The sequence below is a fragment of the Pelophylax lessonae genome (genome assembly GCF_965119305.1).
Source record: "Pelophylax lessonae genome assembly, chromosome: 2".
Classification (NCBI taxonomy): domain Eukaryota; kingdom Metazoa; phylum Chordata; class Amphibia; order Anura; family Ranidae; genus Pelophylax; species Pelophylax lessonae.
In genome coordinates this window covers 727,808,693-727,826,804 of record NC_138769.1, presented here as the reverse complement: position 1 = coordinate 727,826,804, position 18,112 = coordinate 727,808,693, and the positions used below count along the sequence as shown (strand labels likewise).

The 18,112-nt window shown below is 48.0% G+C and overlaps 2 protein-coding genes across 2 annotated transcripts in view; both read left to right on the top strand.

Moving 5' to 3' along the window:
• Nucleotides 1-10,158, top strand: part of LOC309548309 (olfactory receptor 1f45-like) — a gene marked incomplete at both ends in the record, with an annotated part of 66,141 nt that extends 55,983 nt beyond the window's left edge. Inside the window, 2 exons of the mRNA XM_082248248.1 lie at nt 8,255-9,006; nt 10,134-10,158. Of these exons, the coding sequence (XP_082104374.1) occupies nt 8,255-9,006; nt 10,134-10,158 (777 nt within the window). The remainder of the gene's footprint in view (nt 1-8,254; nt 9,007-10,133) is intronic.
• Nucleotides 10,159-16,935: 6,777 nt separating this feature from the next.
• Nucleotides 16,936-17,871, top strand: LOC309548307 (olfactory receptor 1468-like; the record flags this gene model as incomplete). The annotated part of the gene is made up of 1 exon (XM_082248246.1): nt 16,936-17,871. One exon carries the CDS (start codon nt 16,936-16,938, stop codon nt 17,869-17,871), a length of 936 nt encoding a protein of 311 aa, XP_082104372.1.
• Nucleotides 17,872-18,112: the final 241 nt, after the last annotated feature.

Sequence of the window (18,112 nt, the reverse complement as noted above, 5' to 3'; positions counted from 1 at the left end):
TTTGCGCAAAAGCCGAAGAAGAGAAGTGGCGGCCCCTCTCTAAGTGCCGCCTTGGTCCCATGGTCCCACCGGGACCCATGGTAGGGCTGGCCCTGCATCCATATGTATATAGTGCCAGGGGTAGCAGAGTACAGGAAAATTATGCTCCATACACACATGACTTTTATTTTATTTTTTTACTCACTGTTCTCTTCTCCCGAGTCCCGACCACTTCCTCACCGCAGCAGCTTGAGAGGTGCACTGCTTTGGATGGTGGAGCCGTGGATCTGCTCTGCGGCTGCACCTGCTGGCTGTCCTCAATTCTGGATTGAATTTCCCAGACAATTTACCAGTTCCTCTCTTCTCTTGTGCAGCGGCCCCACAGTAAAAGATGTATGGAGGGAGGAGCCGGTCCGGAGGTGGGTGGGGCCAGTAATGGGTGGAGGACAAAGCTGTGCAGCGGCCCCACAATAGAAGACGGATGGAGGGAGGAGCCGGTCCGGAGGTGGGTGGGGCCAGTAATCGGCGGCGGCGGCGCGGAGGACAAAGTTGTGCAGCGGCCCCACAATAGAAGATAGATGGAGGGAGGAGCCGGTCCGGAGGTGGGTGGGGCCAGTAATCGGCGGCGGCGGCGCGGAAGACAAAGTTGTGCAGCGGCCCCACAATAGAAGATAGATGGAGGGAGGAGCCGGTCCGGAGGTGGGTGGGGCCAGTAATCGGCGGCGGCGCAGAGGACAAGGATGACTAGATCCTCCTCGCTTACGTCCTCTGGAGTGGAGAGAGAGAGAGAGAGAGAGACCGTGACGTCACTGGTTGCTAGACGCCAGGCGGCTGGTGATCTAGCAACCCGGTCTCTGGAGCATTCGCCGGCCAGCCAGTGTGAGTCACTCCTCACTGATGTACAATGAAAATAATGCATACGCAGCATACCATACTGAGTCTGACTGACCGGCCTTTTCTGGGGGGGATCAGAGCGGCCCAGGGGGAAATTGCCACCCTGCCCCCTGGCCCAGCCCGCCCCTGACCAGGGCTTAGTGAATGTGAATAAGTTTCAATTTGCGAAGAATGTCAAATCACATGCAAGTTAAAAAAAAAAAGCATATGTTTGGGTGATGGAAGTCTGTAGAGCTTCACCTCATTCGCTAAGCTCGGGGGCAAATTCCTCTACAAAGTGCAACTCCCCTTGCAAAGTGAAACGGCCTATTTTCCTTTAGTAAATCAACCCCATTGTCCAATGACAGGGTGTAAGCCCGAAGGTGACCAAGTTGTTTTGCTTAGCTCCAATATACAAAGTGAGGTCACCAACCTGTATACAATGAGGATGTAGACATCTTAGAACTGGCTGAACAGAATTATAAATGCTTTGACAGGTACAACATATTTATATACTGTATGTATTTCAGAGGTTCTTGCTTGCATTGAGTTCAGCTTCAGAGAAAGTAAGACAGCACTAAAAACTCTAAAACGCATTTATGGTTTTGGTTGCTTTTTTGCTTCAGCTCACAGTCATTGAGTCTGCTATGAATTCTTCATCATATCAAAGTGTGCTTTTCAGTATGTGAGGCCCTCTATCCAAAGTTTAACCCCTTGCTTTAAGGGCACTTATACCCCCTTCCTGACCACTTTGACCCTTCCTGTCGCACTTTGAATGACAATTGTGCGGTCATGTAACACTGTAACCAAACTAAATTTATATAATTTTTTTCACACAAATAGAGCTTTCTTTTGGTGATATATAATCACAAGTGAGTTTTTTATTTTTTTGCTAAAGAAAAAAAAAAGACTGAAAATTTTGGGGAAAAAATGTTATAAGATTTTGGAAACAGGTCATTGTTCTCCTTCACTGATGAGGCTGCACTGGTAGCCACTGGTGAGGTGGCACTGATGGGCACTGAGAGATGGCATTGATAGGCATTGATAGGTGGCACTGATGGGCACTGGTTAGGCGGCACTTGTGGGCACTGATGAGGATGCACTGATGAAGATGCACTGAGGGGAACTGATAGGTGGCACTAATACGTGGCACTTAAAGGCACTGAGAGGCAGCACTGATAGGCGGCACTAGTGGACACTGATCGGTGGCACCAGGCCCATCGCGTCAAGGCCCCAGCCTAGGCGGCCTAAAGCGCGCGCGGGAGTGGCGCCACCCCACCAGGCCCGCGAACTTCGCCAGAGAGAGACACACCACGAGTCATCACATCCTCCTCACACACGTGGACCGGACCAGGCCAGCAACAGGTATGATCACACTGACAGTCTGTCACTCCATTTTTTCATGCAAAAATTGGACCAATTGTCCAATTGGGAACAATACCTACCCAGCTGGATAGTCCCATAGTCCCCTTGAAATATCAAATTTCAAATATTTTTTCAAGCAGCATTTGCACTGTACTCATTTTTTATTTATATAAAGTGTGGGTGAACTTAAACTCGATGGCTATGCTGTGGTTCCTGTAGGCTTTGCGTGTGTGCTGGGGGCCTCCATGTCGATTTTGCTTGGGGCCCCCAAATTCCTTCAAACGGCCCTGGGTGGCACTGATGGGCACTGATAGGCACTGGTATGCTGCACTGATAGGTGATACTGATGATGAGGCACTGATGGCCACTGACTGGCAGCACTGTTAGGTGACACTGATAGGCACTGATTAGCAGAACTGATGGGCTGTCAGGCCACAAACACTAGGAGAAGGGCTCTAGGACCCAGCAGCGCTATCAGCACTTTGGCAGGAGAAGGACTTTAGGACCCAGCAGCACTACCAGCAATTTACCTGGGCCTTTAAAAGTAAGCCTGCCAGTGATTTTAGTTGCTGGTTGATCTTCGGCTCCTCCAGTGTGTTATCCTTGTGATATTCCAGTTCCTGTCTCCTGTTACCGACTCGGCTTGTCCTTGACCTGTCTCCTGATTGCTTCCTGTGTTCGACCTCGGCTATCCACCTGACCACGCTTGCTCTGATATCCACCTGGCTCCTGATCTTGGCTATCCATCTGACCACGCTTGGTCTGATATCCACCTGGCTCCTGATCTTGGCTATCCACCTGAGCACGTTCCAGTCTCAGCATTATCCAAGTCCTGCAAACACCTCACGGGCGCCACCTGTCTGCTGATTCCACTCCAGCAGTCCAGCTGTACTCTGGATCCTCCTGCACACAGTCCAGCAGGCAACCCGTGCTACTTTGGGCCTGACCTCTCCTGTTCTCATCCTCAGGGGGGCTCTGGAACTTAGCCGCAAGGGAAGCCCTCTCTCTCCATTGGCCTCCAGCACCAGGTACGTGATATGGCCACTTATAGTTGGCAGTGGTGGGCACTGATTAGCAGCACTGGTGGGCACTGATTAGCAGCACTGGTGGGCAGTCCAATGTCCCTGTAACAGAAGCCAGTTATAACTGGCTTCTATTTACTTCCGTGATCAGCTATCAGCCAATGTTAGACTGTCGGCCTGCTGTGATTGGCCCTTTACCCTGTTCTGTGATCAGCTGGGTCCGAAGGACTTGGCGATCTCAGAGCACGCCACCTGCGTGCCGCAGGAGGTGCGTGAGCAGCGTGATCACAGGAGGATGTCTATTGATGCCCTACTGGCACTGGCACTGGAAGCCAAAGTTGTAGCCGTCTTTTGGCTATAGCTCGGGTGGAAAATTAGGTAGTTCAACTTGTTTCAACACAATGAATTCCAACCACACTAGCATGTAGCCCCCATTGCTGTAAGTTTGTCTAAGCCTCAGAACCCATACAGGCCTACTTCACATTTCTAGGTGTTGGGTCCGATACTCCAGAGGCACCACTTTGACTCACCTCTCCACAACCTTCAGGCTATACTGGGAAATATTCTTGCACATATCTGTTAGAGGCCATGCTGATGAGAGAAATTTCCCTTACCCCTTCTGTCCTGTTTTCTTCCTGGGGTTGATAACAGGGTAGCATAGGACACAGAGTGGCATGGGCGCATGCAGTAGAGGTACTGGATCACGCAGCGAGTGCGGAGCTGGAGAGCAGGGACTTTTGCTGAATGCCATCACAGGACTTGCAAATATAGAAGACAGAACCATGTTCAGATGAGCAAGAGTTGGAAACAAAGATGCAGATTCAGTGAAAAAAGAATGTAAATGGAAGCCATACTGAGGTCAGTATCACACAAGCTGGAGACAGTACCAACAATAGGCAGGGTGTTAAGTAAGGTAACAGGCTAGAGGTCAGATGACAAAGGGATCAAAATCAAGCAGCGTCAGAAGGCAAACTAGGTTAAATACAGAAGCAAGCAGGGTCTGGTCTCAGGAGCTAACAATTATACAAAGATCTTGAGTTTTGCAGTGCTTTGAATAGGACACCGGGCACCAAAAGTCAATTTCAATGTGAATGCTAATTGGCACACAACTCAGCACAGATGCACTGATGTGCGCAAGCTGCCTCCGCCCAACCCCCCAATACTTAACTGAGCTCCCTCCGATCCAGCAATGTTTACGATAGCCTTGGCTGTCTCAGAACTCTCCCTCTTCATTGGCTCCCACTGCTGTCAACCACAGCCAGTAAGCTAATAAGGAGAGAGTGGGGGAGGGGCCTAGCCATGGCTCTTTGTGTATTATGGATGCATAGAGCAGCAGGTCGGGAGCGAGCATGCAGTGGTGCCCCCATGCCAAGCAGCTTTCTTTGGTAACACTGCTAAAAAGGGGAAGGATCAAGGATTCTTCGAGTTTCAGAGAGCAGAACGGTCAGCTGTGTTTACAACAGCAGATTGTCGAGTTCACTCTATATGGATAGCTGTGTGCCTTTGTTTGGCCTCTGGCTAATAGTTATTAAGGTAAAGTCCCTGTGAAGCATCTAGTTGGTAGGCAGTTCTTAGTGCTAAACCTTCACCTGGCTAATGGTGGGGCCCAGTGTTTGAGGTGGTACACATGAGTACAGTCCCTCCAAACTCTGAATGCAGTGATAGGAGCCACTAAGCGCATACCTCACAACTTTTAAACTTGAAAATGAGGGACACTTTAGGGAGATAGTGACCTCGCACTGCAGAAAAAAAGTAGATGTGGCCAAACATGATCATGGGAGGGGCTTAAGGGCCATGGTTAAACATAACCAGGGCTTCCTTGTGCCTATAAAATATGCTTTAATTGATGTGCCACAAGCTGGAGTCTCGGGGATACCTAAAAACCTCAACACAATCTTTTAGAAAATTACTCACAATCTGGTTTTTTATACACTAAAAAACAGGCAGAAAGCTTATAACAGAGGATTATGAAGGACCTGAGGAACCCCAGGATAGAGCCAAAGAATAAGTACTGAAGTATGAACCAACCCTGAGGGAGAGAGAGAGAGAGGGAAGGATTACTATGGTATATAGAAAAAAAGGAAGGGGGGATCACTATGGTACATGGAAGGAAGGATCACTATGGTACATGGAAGAAAAGGAGGGGTCACTATTGTACATGGAAGGTGGGAAGGATCACTATGGTGCAAAGAAGAAAATAAGGATCACTATGACACATGGAAGGCAGGAAGGATCACTATGACACCTGAAAGGCAGGAAGAATAACTATGGCACATGGAAAGCAGGAAGAATCACTATGGCACATGGAAGGCAGGAATGATCTATATGGCACATGGAAGGCAGGGAGGATCACTATGGCACATGGAAAGCAGGAAAGAAGGATCACTATGGCACATGGAAGGCAGGAAGGAAGGATCACTATGGCATCTGGAAGGCAGGAAGGATAACTATAGCCCCTGGAAGGCAGGAAGGATCACTATAGCACCAGGAAGGCAGGAAGGATCACTATGGGATTTGGAAGGCAGAAAGGATCACTATGGCACATAGAAGGCAGGAAGACTATGGCACATGGAAGGAAGAGAGAGAGGGGAGAGTTCACTCACCCCAGACTGCATTGTCTTAAGAGGCTCAGGAAGACATCAGGACAGGAGCACTGGCTACTTCGCTTCGGGACTTAGCCCAGATTTGCAGGACACCAGGATTTACTTTTAATTCCAAGACAGTGCCACGGTTGGGAGGTATATAAGTGGATGGACAGTCTTTCTGTAGTCTCAGTCTCTGCTAAATAAAACTAAAACAATCACAGCAGTGGCCTCTCTCCAGTCCCAATGATAAAGCAAGCCTTGACCCAGATCCTCAGCTATCTGCAATCCTCTCAGCTCTGTAGTCAGGGCACTCCATCACAGGTTGTAGCAGGCAACATATCTACTGTATAATATATACAGTATAGGTTATATATTGTATTTATGCCATTAACCAAGTGTAGATTGTATGTGTTATTCCATTAAAAGTTTTTGATTTTTTGTAATATATGACTCATGGTTTATTGAGAATAATTTTGGGAAGGTTTTGAAAATACAGGGTCCTTGAGTCCATACTGTTGGTATCTTCTTGGATGTATACCACAAGAACTATGTTCCTTTGCATTTAAGGCTTTGAGACAACTTCTACCAGTAAAAGCTTTATTGTAACGGGGTATAATAAAAAGAAAATGCTCTCTTGCAGTAAAACAAAAATATGGACTCATTGAACGCTGATATAATTCTTCCCCCAGACTAAGCATTATTACAAGTGTTCGGCCGCAGGCCGGTGTTTGTGGGAGGAGCTAGCGGGCTTTATAGCGCCGCCCCTCCCCTACACCGGCCTGCTGCTCGCTCAAGTCAGGTGTCCTAGTTCGTCACCTGACGCCGCCTGGAACTTCCGCCTCGAGGACCGAACTTCCGGTCGAGCCAAGGAACGCTGAGGACACCGCAGCACCTCCGCCGCCGCTGCATCTCCCCTCTTCACCCGCTGTACAGCCGGGTCAGGTACCTGCGGGGATCGGCGTGGGGGGGGGCGGCTTGATTGCACCACATTGCCTGCCTCTCAGTCAAGGCCATGCCTCGCTGGGGACTCCAGTCTCTTTGGGCTTCACACTGGGATGTTTTTTGCACTGACCTGGCAGAGGCATTACTCATTTTAGTCAATTTGGCACAGGTCATTTGGCTCAGGTTGCTTACTTCTATCCAATTCATAGTGTGGGCTTGGACTCCTTCAGGGGGAGGGGGGTTGGTCTGCCGTCTCACCTGCCTGCCTGCCCCTCAAATCGGGCCACGGCTCCCCCTCGCGGGGGTCACCAGTCGCCCCCAGGCCACGGCTCTCATCACTGGCTTTGTTCATCAGGTTCGAAAAAAAAAAAAAAAAAAAGGGGGGGGGGGAATTATTAAACCTACCCCCTCTGTCAGGAGGGGGGGAGGCTTGGTGTCTGGGGTTCAGGTGGGGGGGGGGGGCTCACTAGCATATCACACGGGTACATGTGTTCCCTGCTCCCTGGCACCCATGACATGCCGTTCTACACTTGGGGGGTCATTTGTTGCTGCTTCAGTTTTTTTTTTTTCCTTCTCTTTTTTTCCTCCATTTACTGATTGCCTTATCTCTCCAGGATCACGACATGTCCTTCAATGCCGGTATCAGGTACTACTGCCAGGTTGCAGGTTCTTCCTTGTGTTACTCCATGGCTCCGCCATTTATGTTGTCATCACAGACGCCACCCCAGCGTTGCCCATAGGCACTACTGGCCAGTCATTACATTTATCTCCACTGGCCCTCCACATACGTCCTTAAATCACCTCGGTATGTTATGTACCGGTTGTCTTGGTCCCTTCCGATCATGCATCAGGCACACATCACACCTTTCAGTATGTCACCAGCAGGTTCCACCCGGTTCCAGTTGCTTTTTATCACTGCTTCGCCACCTCCGTGCCACGTTATGACACTTGCATATCATTTCTTGTCCTTCCTCATGGGTATTGTTATTCGCTGGTTGCACTATCAACTGTGTTGTACTATTGTCATGTGTTGTCCCCCCGGTCAAGCCCCCCCTCCCTGTAGGGTAAGTAACTGGCTGTTAGGGTTCAGGTGCTGGCCTTATACTTCCCCTTCATAGCTGGTCCCGCGAGGCCAACTTCCCAATCTCAACACGGAGATTCTTTGCCCCTCGGGCCAAACCATAGTTAGTGCCTCGCTTCACCCTTATCATGGGTTTATAGTTAGGGCCTCACCTGTCACGGCCAAACGTTTTTGGTTCTTTACTGTCACCGAGAGGCCAACCTTCCCGCCACCACGCTAGTGGCTCATGCCCCACGTCCAAATCATAGGTAGAGCCTCTCACCTGCCGCTTGGCATCTAGCAGGGCCTCACCTGTCACGGGGTAGTTACGTTTTTCGCCTCGGGCACTAGCTAGCCAGCCAGTTTTGTTCTTGGGGCTCTCTCGGTTGTTAATTGGACTTTGGTGTTCTGTGTGTTTCTTTCTACAGCGTGCCTCAAGGAGCCATCCTGGACGAAGGATCTTCCCCCCCTTCAACACCAGCCAGGCCTGGCACCCCCGTCAGATCTGGTACTCCCAGGGTCACCGGAATCCATCCCGCTGGGCTTCTAGATCTTGGACCATCCCAAAAATCTCAGCGGTCCTATGCCAGAGGGGTATCCCTTTCCCAGCCACGAAGGCCGAACTGTTTAGAATCCTGTCGGAGCATCCAGAAGATCCTGGGCTGGGTACCAGCTCTCAGGGATGTGGATCAGTCATGCAAGGGACTCTGGACTCTATCCTGTCTTCCCTGCAGTCCATCGGTGATAGACTGACCAAACTGGAGGATGCCAGTCCAGCTCACGGGGTTCCTCCTCCTTCCTTACCGTTGCAGGCTCCCGCTCCCGTTAGTGGACAGGGTAGGCCCCCAGTTCCCCTCTTTCCCTCTTCTGCAGCATCTCCCATCATTACCCCGGCACACATGGTCCCCCCAGCCCTCCGCAAGGATATCCTGGAGGGGAAGGACGTAAACCTGGTGGCTCTCCTTATTGCCTCCCAAGATGTGATAGAGAACAAGGTTTACAACTACGGGGATTTGTCCGCAATGATGAAGGCCAGAGACCCCAGGCTCAATAAGAAGCTGACCATTCCAGAGTTTGTCCTGGCCTTTGGGATTTACAGGGATGTGTTATGTTCTGTTTACCCACATCGTCGGGAGGAGTTGGATCTATATCTCCATAAGGTTGTGGATCTGGGCCACAAGTACGGGGGTTTTACTTTTTTGATTTTCACAAGTCAGTTTCAGCCAAAGCAGCGGCTACCTTGGCACAATTTAATGTGCGGTTCGATTGGAGCCTCTTGGACACTGAGCTTTTCTGTAGGCACTTTGCAGGCTTGGTGCCACCCTCTTGCGCCACATGCTCCTCCACCTCGCACTCTGCCAACCTTTGCCCCATGGAGGCCGAGTCCTCCACGTACGGGGTCTTGGGGGGGGGGCTGGCAGATCAGAGCAGCGTGGCCTTAGAGACAAACTGGGTCGCCCGATCATTTATTTAGGCAAGGCCCAGGTCTGCAACAATTTCAACAGGGGGGGGGGGCCTGTAGTTTTAGTGCTTGCAGGCTGCTCCACGTTTGCTCAATTTGCTTAAGGGCTCATACCAAGTCCATGTGTCCGTCAAGGATTAATCCGAAGCAATGACTGGCCGGGGTCAAGATCGAGGTGCTGGCCTTTTACCTACAGTCTCACCCGTCTCCGCACCTGGTTGAGTATTTGGTGCAGGGGTTCTCGGGGGGGTTCCACACGGGGTTGGTGTCTCTACCCATAGGGTCATTAGAATGTCCCAACCTGCTGTCTGCCAGGGAGTATCCGCAGTCAGTGGATCTTCTGCTCACGAAGGAAGTTCAGGAAGGGTTCATGTTAGGCCCCTTTCCCGACCCCCCCCCCCTTCACCTCCTGGTGTACTAACCCCATTGGTATCACCACAAGCAAATACTCGAATAAAAAACGTTTAATCATTGACATGTCAGCTCCTCATTCTTCTGCTAACCCTAGCCTGAATTCCCTTATCCCTTCAGCTGAGTTCTCTCTCCGCTATACCACCATGGACAACGCCATCCAAGCCATTGTGGGGGCAGGTAGGGCTGCATGGCTCAGCAAGACAGACATAGCCAATGCCTTCAAGCTGTTGCCCATTCACCCCTCTTTATGGCATGTTCACGGTGTTAAGTGGAGAGAGGAATATTATTTCGCCATCAGGCTCACGTTCAGGTCCAAGAGCAGCCCAAGGATTTTTGATACCTTCGCAGAGACGCTCTGCTGGCTTCTTCTTAACATCACCAGGTGCCCCACAGCTTTGCATTACTTGGATGTCTTCTTATTGATTGAACAGGGCAACTGCAGTCCCGTCAGTTTGAGGAGCACCATGGCCTTGTTTTCAACCCTAGGGGTCCCTCTGTCACCAGGCAAGACGATTGGTCCTGTCACCAGGTTAGATTTTTTGGGTATCACCTTGGATTCTATCTCCATGCAATCCAGCCTTCCCGAGGACAAGCTTCGGGTGCATTCGAGAGGTGGTAGGCAGGTTCCTTGAATTGGGGACCTTCACGAGGAAAGATCTGCAGTCATTAATAGGGTCTTTGAATTTTGCCATGCGCATCATCCCCCAGGACAGGTCCTTCATTTCTCGGTTGCTGTGTTTATTGCCAGGTCTTCCGGAGGGCGTTGTCACCCACTTGGATTCCCCAGCCAGGGCGGACCTGGCCATGTGGGTGGAATTCCTGGAGAATTGGAACAACATATCCATATTTATCCCGCCTATCTCCACCCAGTCCCCTGTTTTCTGGACGGATGCGGCCGCTAATACTGGGTTCGCAGCCATCTATGGGAACTCGTGGTCCAGGGATCATTGGCCGGCTGAGTCACTTTCCTTACCCGCTTTCCGCGAGACCTCGGCTTTGTTCGAGATCTATCCTATAGTGGAGGCAGCTTTCACTTGGGGTAGGTGCTGGTCAGGGATGGCAGTCAAGTGTTTCAGTGACAATAGGGCAGCCTGCGACATCATTAACAAGGGCCGGTCGTCATCCCTGACTATCATGAGGCTGGTTCGCAGGCTGACATTGTTAGCAGCCACCTTCCAGTTTTTTCTTTTTTGTGAACATATCCCAGGCCACTCCAACTCAGCTGCTGACGCTCTTTCCCGGTCTAAATTACAGGTGTTCTTCAGCCTCCACCCGACGGCCGACAGATGCCCCACTCGGACCCCGGAGTTCAAAGAATTAGTCCTGGACTAGCCCGGATTTTGGCGCGTGGTCAGGAATTGGCCCGAATGGCCCTGTCGTCAAACACCAGGATGGCTTATGACAGAGCCATGTCCATCTTCCGGAGGTTTTCAGTGGAATTTGGGATGCTCGGCCACTCAGTCCAGACGATGGTCTCTTTTGCAGCTTTTTGCCACCTCCAGCTCAAACTGTCTGCCAGTACCATCAAGCTGTATCTGTCTGGCGTACAACATCATGTCCTGACGTGCCAGCCAAACTCGTCTCCCTTTCTCAGGGCATATCCAAAAAAAAACCTTTTAAAGGGTATTGGCAAAGTGGACCGCCATACCCCGGTCAGGCGGTTGCCAATAGATGGGGAGAAATTCTGGGCTCTCTCGGATTTGTTGGACACTGCCCCTTTTGAACCCTTCACAAATTTAGTTGTCAAAGCCGCCATGTACCTGGCCTTTTATGGTTTTCTCAGACCCGGGGAGTTCAGGGTGGCTTCCCTTTCAGAGGGTCGTTCTTGCCTCCTCAAACGGGATTTGGTGAAATTTGGGGATCACTATGTCCTGACACTGCGGTGTTCTAAGACCAGGCAGGTGGGACACCCTTTGTCCATCCCTTTGTACCCATCGGGGAATAATTGGTGCCCTGTCAAGGTCCTGGACATTTACGTGGCTCAGACCCGGAGCTCTCCCAGCTACTCGCCACTTTTCACGTTGCTGGGCTACCCCCTCACCACGCCTAAGTTTATATTTTATATCCGCACTCTGTGTATCAGACTGGGTTGGGACCCCGCTGCTCACTCTGGTCACTCCTTTAGAAAAGGCGCAGCGTCAGCTGCCTCCGGCAACAACACGCCAGGCCACATCATCAAAAGGCTTGGTCGGTGGGAATCTGACGCTTTTCAAGTATGCATTCCTCACCCGGAGAAGGAGTTGAGGTTAGCTTTTAGTAGGCTTGTGACATGAATTGTTTGTGAATAAAGTGTGTTCTTTTGCTTCCTTTTTTGCCCTCTTTATTTACAGGCCTACCCCCTTACGTCGGTTCTGGCACACCACACCGACTTTTTCCATACTAAGGTTATCCATAATTAATTTACCGACCACAAGTGTTCGGCAGCAGGCCGGTGTTTGTGGGAGGAGCTAGCGGGCTTTATAGCGCCGCCCCTCCCCTACACAGGCCTGCTGCTCGCTCAAGCCACCCCACCCACCTTCACCCTTTTTTCTTGACCTCTAACCTTTGGGGGGCCCTCTTTATTTACAGGCCTACCCCCTCACATCGGTTCTGGCACACCACACCGACTTTTCCCATACTAAGGTTATCCATAATTAATTTACCAACCACAACATAATTTTCAATTAGTAGTACAGCTGTAATGGATGTAATCAATCACGTATAGTGAAATGCCTATTTCACCTTATGATACATACCTTATGCCTTATACAATATATATATATATATATATATATATATATATATATATATATACAGGGCTTTTTTTCAGCGGGAACGTGGGGGAATGCAGTTCCGGCACCTCCAGCCCTGAATGTATGCAATGGCAAGGAGTGCTGTCTTGTGCTACACTGTCTATTGATGCTGGCTGCTGAGGAACCTATTGTTGCTGGAGGGGATCTATTCCTGCCGGAGGATTTATTGCTGCTGGGAATATCTAATGTGGCTGCTGGGGGATCGATTGTCTCTGGAAGAGATCTCGTTTTGCAGGGGGGTCTATTGTTGCTGGGGTGGGTCTTATGTTGCTGAGGGGGTTAGTTGTTGCTGGGAGGGATCTACTGTTTAGGCAGCAGTCTATTGATGCTGGCTCCTGGGAGATCTGTTGTTGCTGCTGAGGGCCCATTGTTTCTGGCTGGATCTATTGTTGCTGGCTGATCTATTGTTGTTGGCTGCATGGGATCTATTTTACTGCTTTTTTTTATCATTAACAAATTCCTCACAAATTACTTAGTACCACAAATGCTACTTTGTTCTGTATTTTCTAAAAGGGATGGTACTGGGAGGTGGGTAGTGTGTGGAACCAAGGAACAGCTCACAGAGGTAGGTAGGGGCAGAGACAAGAGGTAAGTCCAAAAGAGGGTGTTCCTGCACCTATTCTCTGAGATATATATATATATATATATATATATGCTACTGTTACTGCTCTTATTTGCTAAACTACCTTATTCAAAATGGCTTCATGGAATCCAGGATGGTGACTCCAGAGAAACTACACCCAAAATAGAGGTTGTCAATATCCTGGAAGAAAATCATAGACACATAGATACATCCAATCATGAACTTATACGTGTTTATAAATGAGTATTTCCTGGAATTAATTTCTTTATGCTTTATAAGCTTAAAAGAGGAACAAAATAAAGCAGAACTATTCTATCTCTGACAAGTGTGTCGGTGTATGATTTTCTTTCCTGTGTGCACACACCGAAGTTGAGATTAGGCCAGGGGCAGATATAATCTCGGACTGTTTTGGTCCCGATCTAAAACACAGTTCTGTGGCCAAAAAATAAAAAAGACAAATTGGAACTTGATCAAGTACAGAAAAGGCAATTTAATAATAGAAAAAAAAAAAGTTCAGTTAGTAAAGCCTAGTTGAACTGATTAGACTCACACTTAAGAAAAGGAGATGTAATGACCTAATAGAAATACATAAAGAGTGTGTATAGAAGATTTGGTGGGAAGTTGCACACTTTAAAGTGAACCCCAAAGAAAAAAGCAAACTGCCATTAATCTCAAAGTGTTGTCAACTCCAGGGTTCCTCAGGATGCTGTGTCTCTTTGTAAGGAACCCAGTAGCCACCTTCTACAACCCAGTACTGCAACAGGTAATTTGCCTAGCCAACAGAAAGGCAGAAAACGGGGGATGAACAGTCCAGTCAGTGAAAGAAACCGACTGCTGGTTTCATTTCAGAGCATCTAAGGTTTCCCAAGCACCCAGGCACTTTGCTGGACACCAGAACTTGCACATTCCTGTATTATTGGTTGAGTAGTTTTACTTTTTTTTTGTTTTGGGACCACAGGTTTAGCCTAAGACCACTTAAACTAGGCCATTGGTGCTTGGTGATGCCGCTCCAGGATGAGATGTAGGGCCCTGTTTAGGGTTTCCAGTGTAAAAAAAAACCCATCCAGTAAGCAATCCTCTATGATTAAGCCTGGGTGGCCAGGGCGAAACATGTCAGGATACTTCACAGTCAAAAAAGAAAATGGCCGCACTCAGGAACTAAATGAAAATATTGAAGTATTTAATTCCTCACTAAGGATAAATACAGACAGTACATCACAGGGACATGCGGCAGGTTGACGCGTTTCACGATACTAGGGATACTAGAGATACTAGAGATTGCTGTGGTTATGAGTAAGTGATCTCTAGTATCGTGAAACGCATTAACCTGTCGCATGTCCCTTTGATGTACTGTCTGTATTTATCCTTGGTGAGGAATTAAATACTTTGATATTTTCATTTAGTTCCTGAGTGCGGTCATTTTCTTTTTTGACTGTGAAGTATCTGGATGGCGAATCCGACTGGCACCGGAGCCAGTGGCGGATCCAGGGGGGGGCATCGAGTCAATTGCCCCCCCCGAGAAAATAGTACCAGGTTTAAGTTTACAGAGGCATTCTATAAATGCATTGCAGGTACTTTATTTCTGCTTCCACGGCTCCCAGGAGACCTAAAATATAATCCCTAAGCCCCATCAGTTCAGAGGGGCCCAGGATGCTGTTTCATAGAGAGAGTTTTTTTTTTTTTATTTCCCTGCTCAGGTGGATTAATACCACCAGGAGCCGCATTTTGCGACATTAAAATGAAAGTTCCGGCCAGGCGGAGTGATATCAGTCAGCAGCCTCATCACTGCCTGACTCCTGCAGCCAATGGGTGCAGAGAGGAGAGGGCGGGCTCAGGCTGAGGGGGAAGCCTGAGACACAGCAGCGTGCGTCTGTGTGTGTGAACACACTGAGAGGGACAGATCTTCATAGCAGACAGGGGCAGTAAGGAAAACGTCTAGACTGCAATTAATTCATTTGTCTCCAAAAAGGTACAGTAACACACCCATCCCCCTTCACCTATGCCATGTCCTTGCTGCTGGCCAGCCACCATGAGGAATTATACAGCAGCTAAATGCTATCATCATCATTATCATCATGATAATCACACAGTACAGATGCATTGAGCCACAGCACATGTATTGTGTGATTGTCATGATGATAATGATGATATAGACTGACAGTGAAAATAATCTTCCTGCCTCCTTTACACAGGGTGTGCTGCAGACATGAGTCTAACATGCAGGGCTGTCATTTAATGGCTTTAGGATGCATAAAGTGTTGCATATATCCTTGTGCCAGCATCCCATTTTTTTCTACTGAGACACACAGCCACTGTGTCCCAATATGTCATGCTTCCTGGTGTGCATGCAGGGTGCTTTCATGGACCTGCCACCAGCATGTCATATCAGGACAGTGCACAGCCATGTGTCGGAATACAAATAAATGGCATGCAGGCATGGGGATAAATGGAACACTTTAAAACATTGTCACTGTTTTAACCACCTGCCGACCAGCCGCCACAGTTATATGGCGGCAGGCTCTCGCAAATCATCGTACCTGTACGGTGGTGTGTAGGAGTGATCCTGGGGGTGCGCGTGCCCACTTGCCAGCGGGGAAGCGGAGGCACAGGGCCAGCAGCCGCGATTGGCGCCGGGCACCTGCAATCGCTCCCTGTGAAGAGAGAACGACGGTCTGCAGTTGGAAACGCAGCAGACCGTTGTTGTCTCAGGAATCACTGCAGAGCTCCTGTGTTCCTCCTATTTAGGAACACAGGTCTCTGTGTTGGTATTACAAGCCCACCCCCACAGTTAGAAAGCACCCCCCAGGCTCACACTTAACCCTTTGATCGCCCCTGGGTAAACGCCTTCCCTGCCAGTGTCATTATTACAGTGACAGTGCATATTTTTAGCACTGATTACTGTTGTAATGTCACTGGTCCTCCCAAAAATGTCAGTTAGGGGTCCGATCTGTCTGCTGCAATGTCGCAGTCCCGCTAAAAATTGCCGCCATTACTAGTAAAAAAAATAAAAATGACAGTGCCCCTCCCGAGATTAGACTCTGGATCCGCCCCTGACCGGAGCGCTTTGCCTCACCTGAGCGGCTTTTTTTGTCAGTATCATGTATCTTCGAAACATGTCAGGAGGCATGACCTGAGGAGCTGCATTGACTGAGATTTTGACATGTATATATTCATACCAGGATTTGCTATGGTGAGCGGAGGTCCTATGCTAAGACCACGTTTCAAATACACATTGGCTCCCCTTCGAGCTGTATACAGCTTTTGTACCATACAAAATGTGAAATAGTCTTATGAAGGATTTACCTCTGGCTGAATAGGTTTATAGGAAATAAGTTTATTCCCTTCTAAAAGAGGAAAATATAAAATGTCATATCAAATAATGTACTTCAATGTCTTGAGTGGCATAACAGAGATGTGCAAGACACATATACGCAAACAAATAGATTAGAAGTTGTTATCTACTTTATCTTATCAAGAAGAAAAGTAAAGACATTTTAATTGACCTTGTTCTTTTCTAGACAATGTTTAAATCTAACCTCCAATTTTATTTTTCTTGGTTTTTCAGACTTTGACTGTAATCATGTGCTATGCTGCACTTAGAAACAGAAGGTAAACCCAGAGCCTAGAATCCACATATATTCAGTCCAATGAGAGTGACAAACATATGTCCAGGCGTGTCTCCGTTTTGTGAAGCAGATCTAGTGTGCCCAGTGATAATTCATTTAATCCATTGAAAATCTTTATCCAGCACCTCATTTTCTTTACTAATCTGAAGTAAAGTTTGACGCACATTTCTCTTGCTGTTGTTTGTTGGTATTGTTCTTTCACCTGATTGTGCTGACTTTTAAATAATTTGCGATGGAAAGAACAAATCTAACCTCCGGCTTTATTCTTCTGGCCTTCTCAGAACTTCACTACAACCATGCTGTTCTTTTCTCTATCATTCTGGTCATATACACCCTCACATGGACTGCTAACTTACTTTTACTAAGTTCTATTAAACTTTCTTCACAGTTGCACACACCAATGTACTTATTTTTAGGGAATCTGTCCGCAGTGGACATCTCTTTCTCTACAGTGACCGTTCCCAAGCTTCTGTCCAGCATTCTTCAGGGTGAAACCTCAATCTCGTTTGTTGGCTGTTTTGTGCAGATATTCTTCTTCCTGTTTTTGGCCTGTACCGAGAGTTTTCTTCTGGCAGTCATGGCTTTTGATCGATATCTGGCTATTTGTAATCCCTTACGATACACCTCATTATTGAGTTATAATGTAATGGTCATGCTGGCTAGTAGCTGTTGGCTTGTATCTTCCCTACATTCATTTTTGCACACTTATATTTTCTCACATTTAACGTACTGTGAGGACAGACTGATCCACCACTTCTACTGTGACCTGACACCCCTTATCAAACTGTCCTGCTCCAGTACTACACTAGCTGAGCTTCTAATTTACACTGAAGGCTCTCTGGCTGCTAACATTCCATTCCTTCTAATTTTCATCTCCTATGTGCTCATTGGACGGGCTGTAGTAAAAATGAAAAGCAACAGTAGCCGCAGCAAAGCATTTTCTTCCTGTTCTTCTCATCTCATGGTTATTTTCTTCTTCTATGGTTCCATAATTTTCATTTATCTCCGCCCTTCATCAGACTACTCTTCCCAGTATGATAGCATTGTTAGCATGGCTTACACCATCATTATTCCTATGCTGAATCCTTTTATTTACAGCCTAAGGAACCAAGATGTGAAAAGGAGTCTGAAAAAACACATAATGCTTTTCTCATGGCTAAATAAATAACTTTTCTGCTACAACGTTGTGATGCTGAGATGAGTATAAGATGGTTAGATGAGTATGTGGCACTTACACACTGGGTTTGATTTACTGAAGGAGTACACTCTGTTTATTTTGCACATGAATTTGCAAGTGAATTTCCACGTTGCAAGGGAATATTCCCTTATTACCTTATTTTCAAGCATTCTTTGCACACGATTGGGCAAATTTTCACAACATTCATAAAAGCTCTCATGTAAAGATAAAA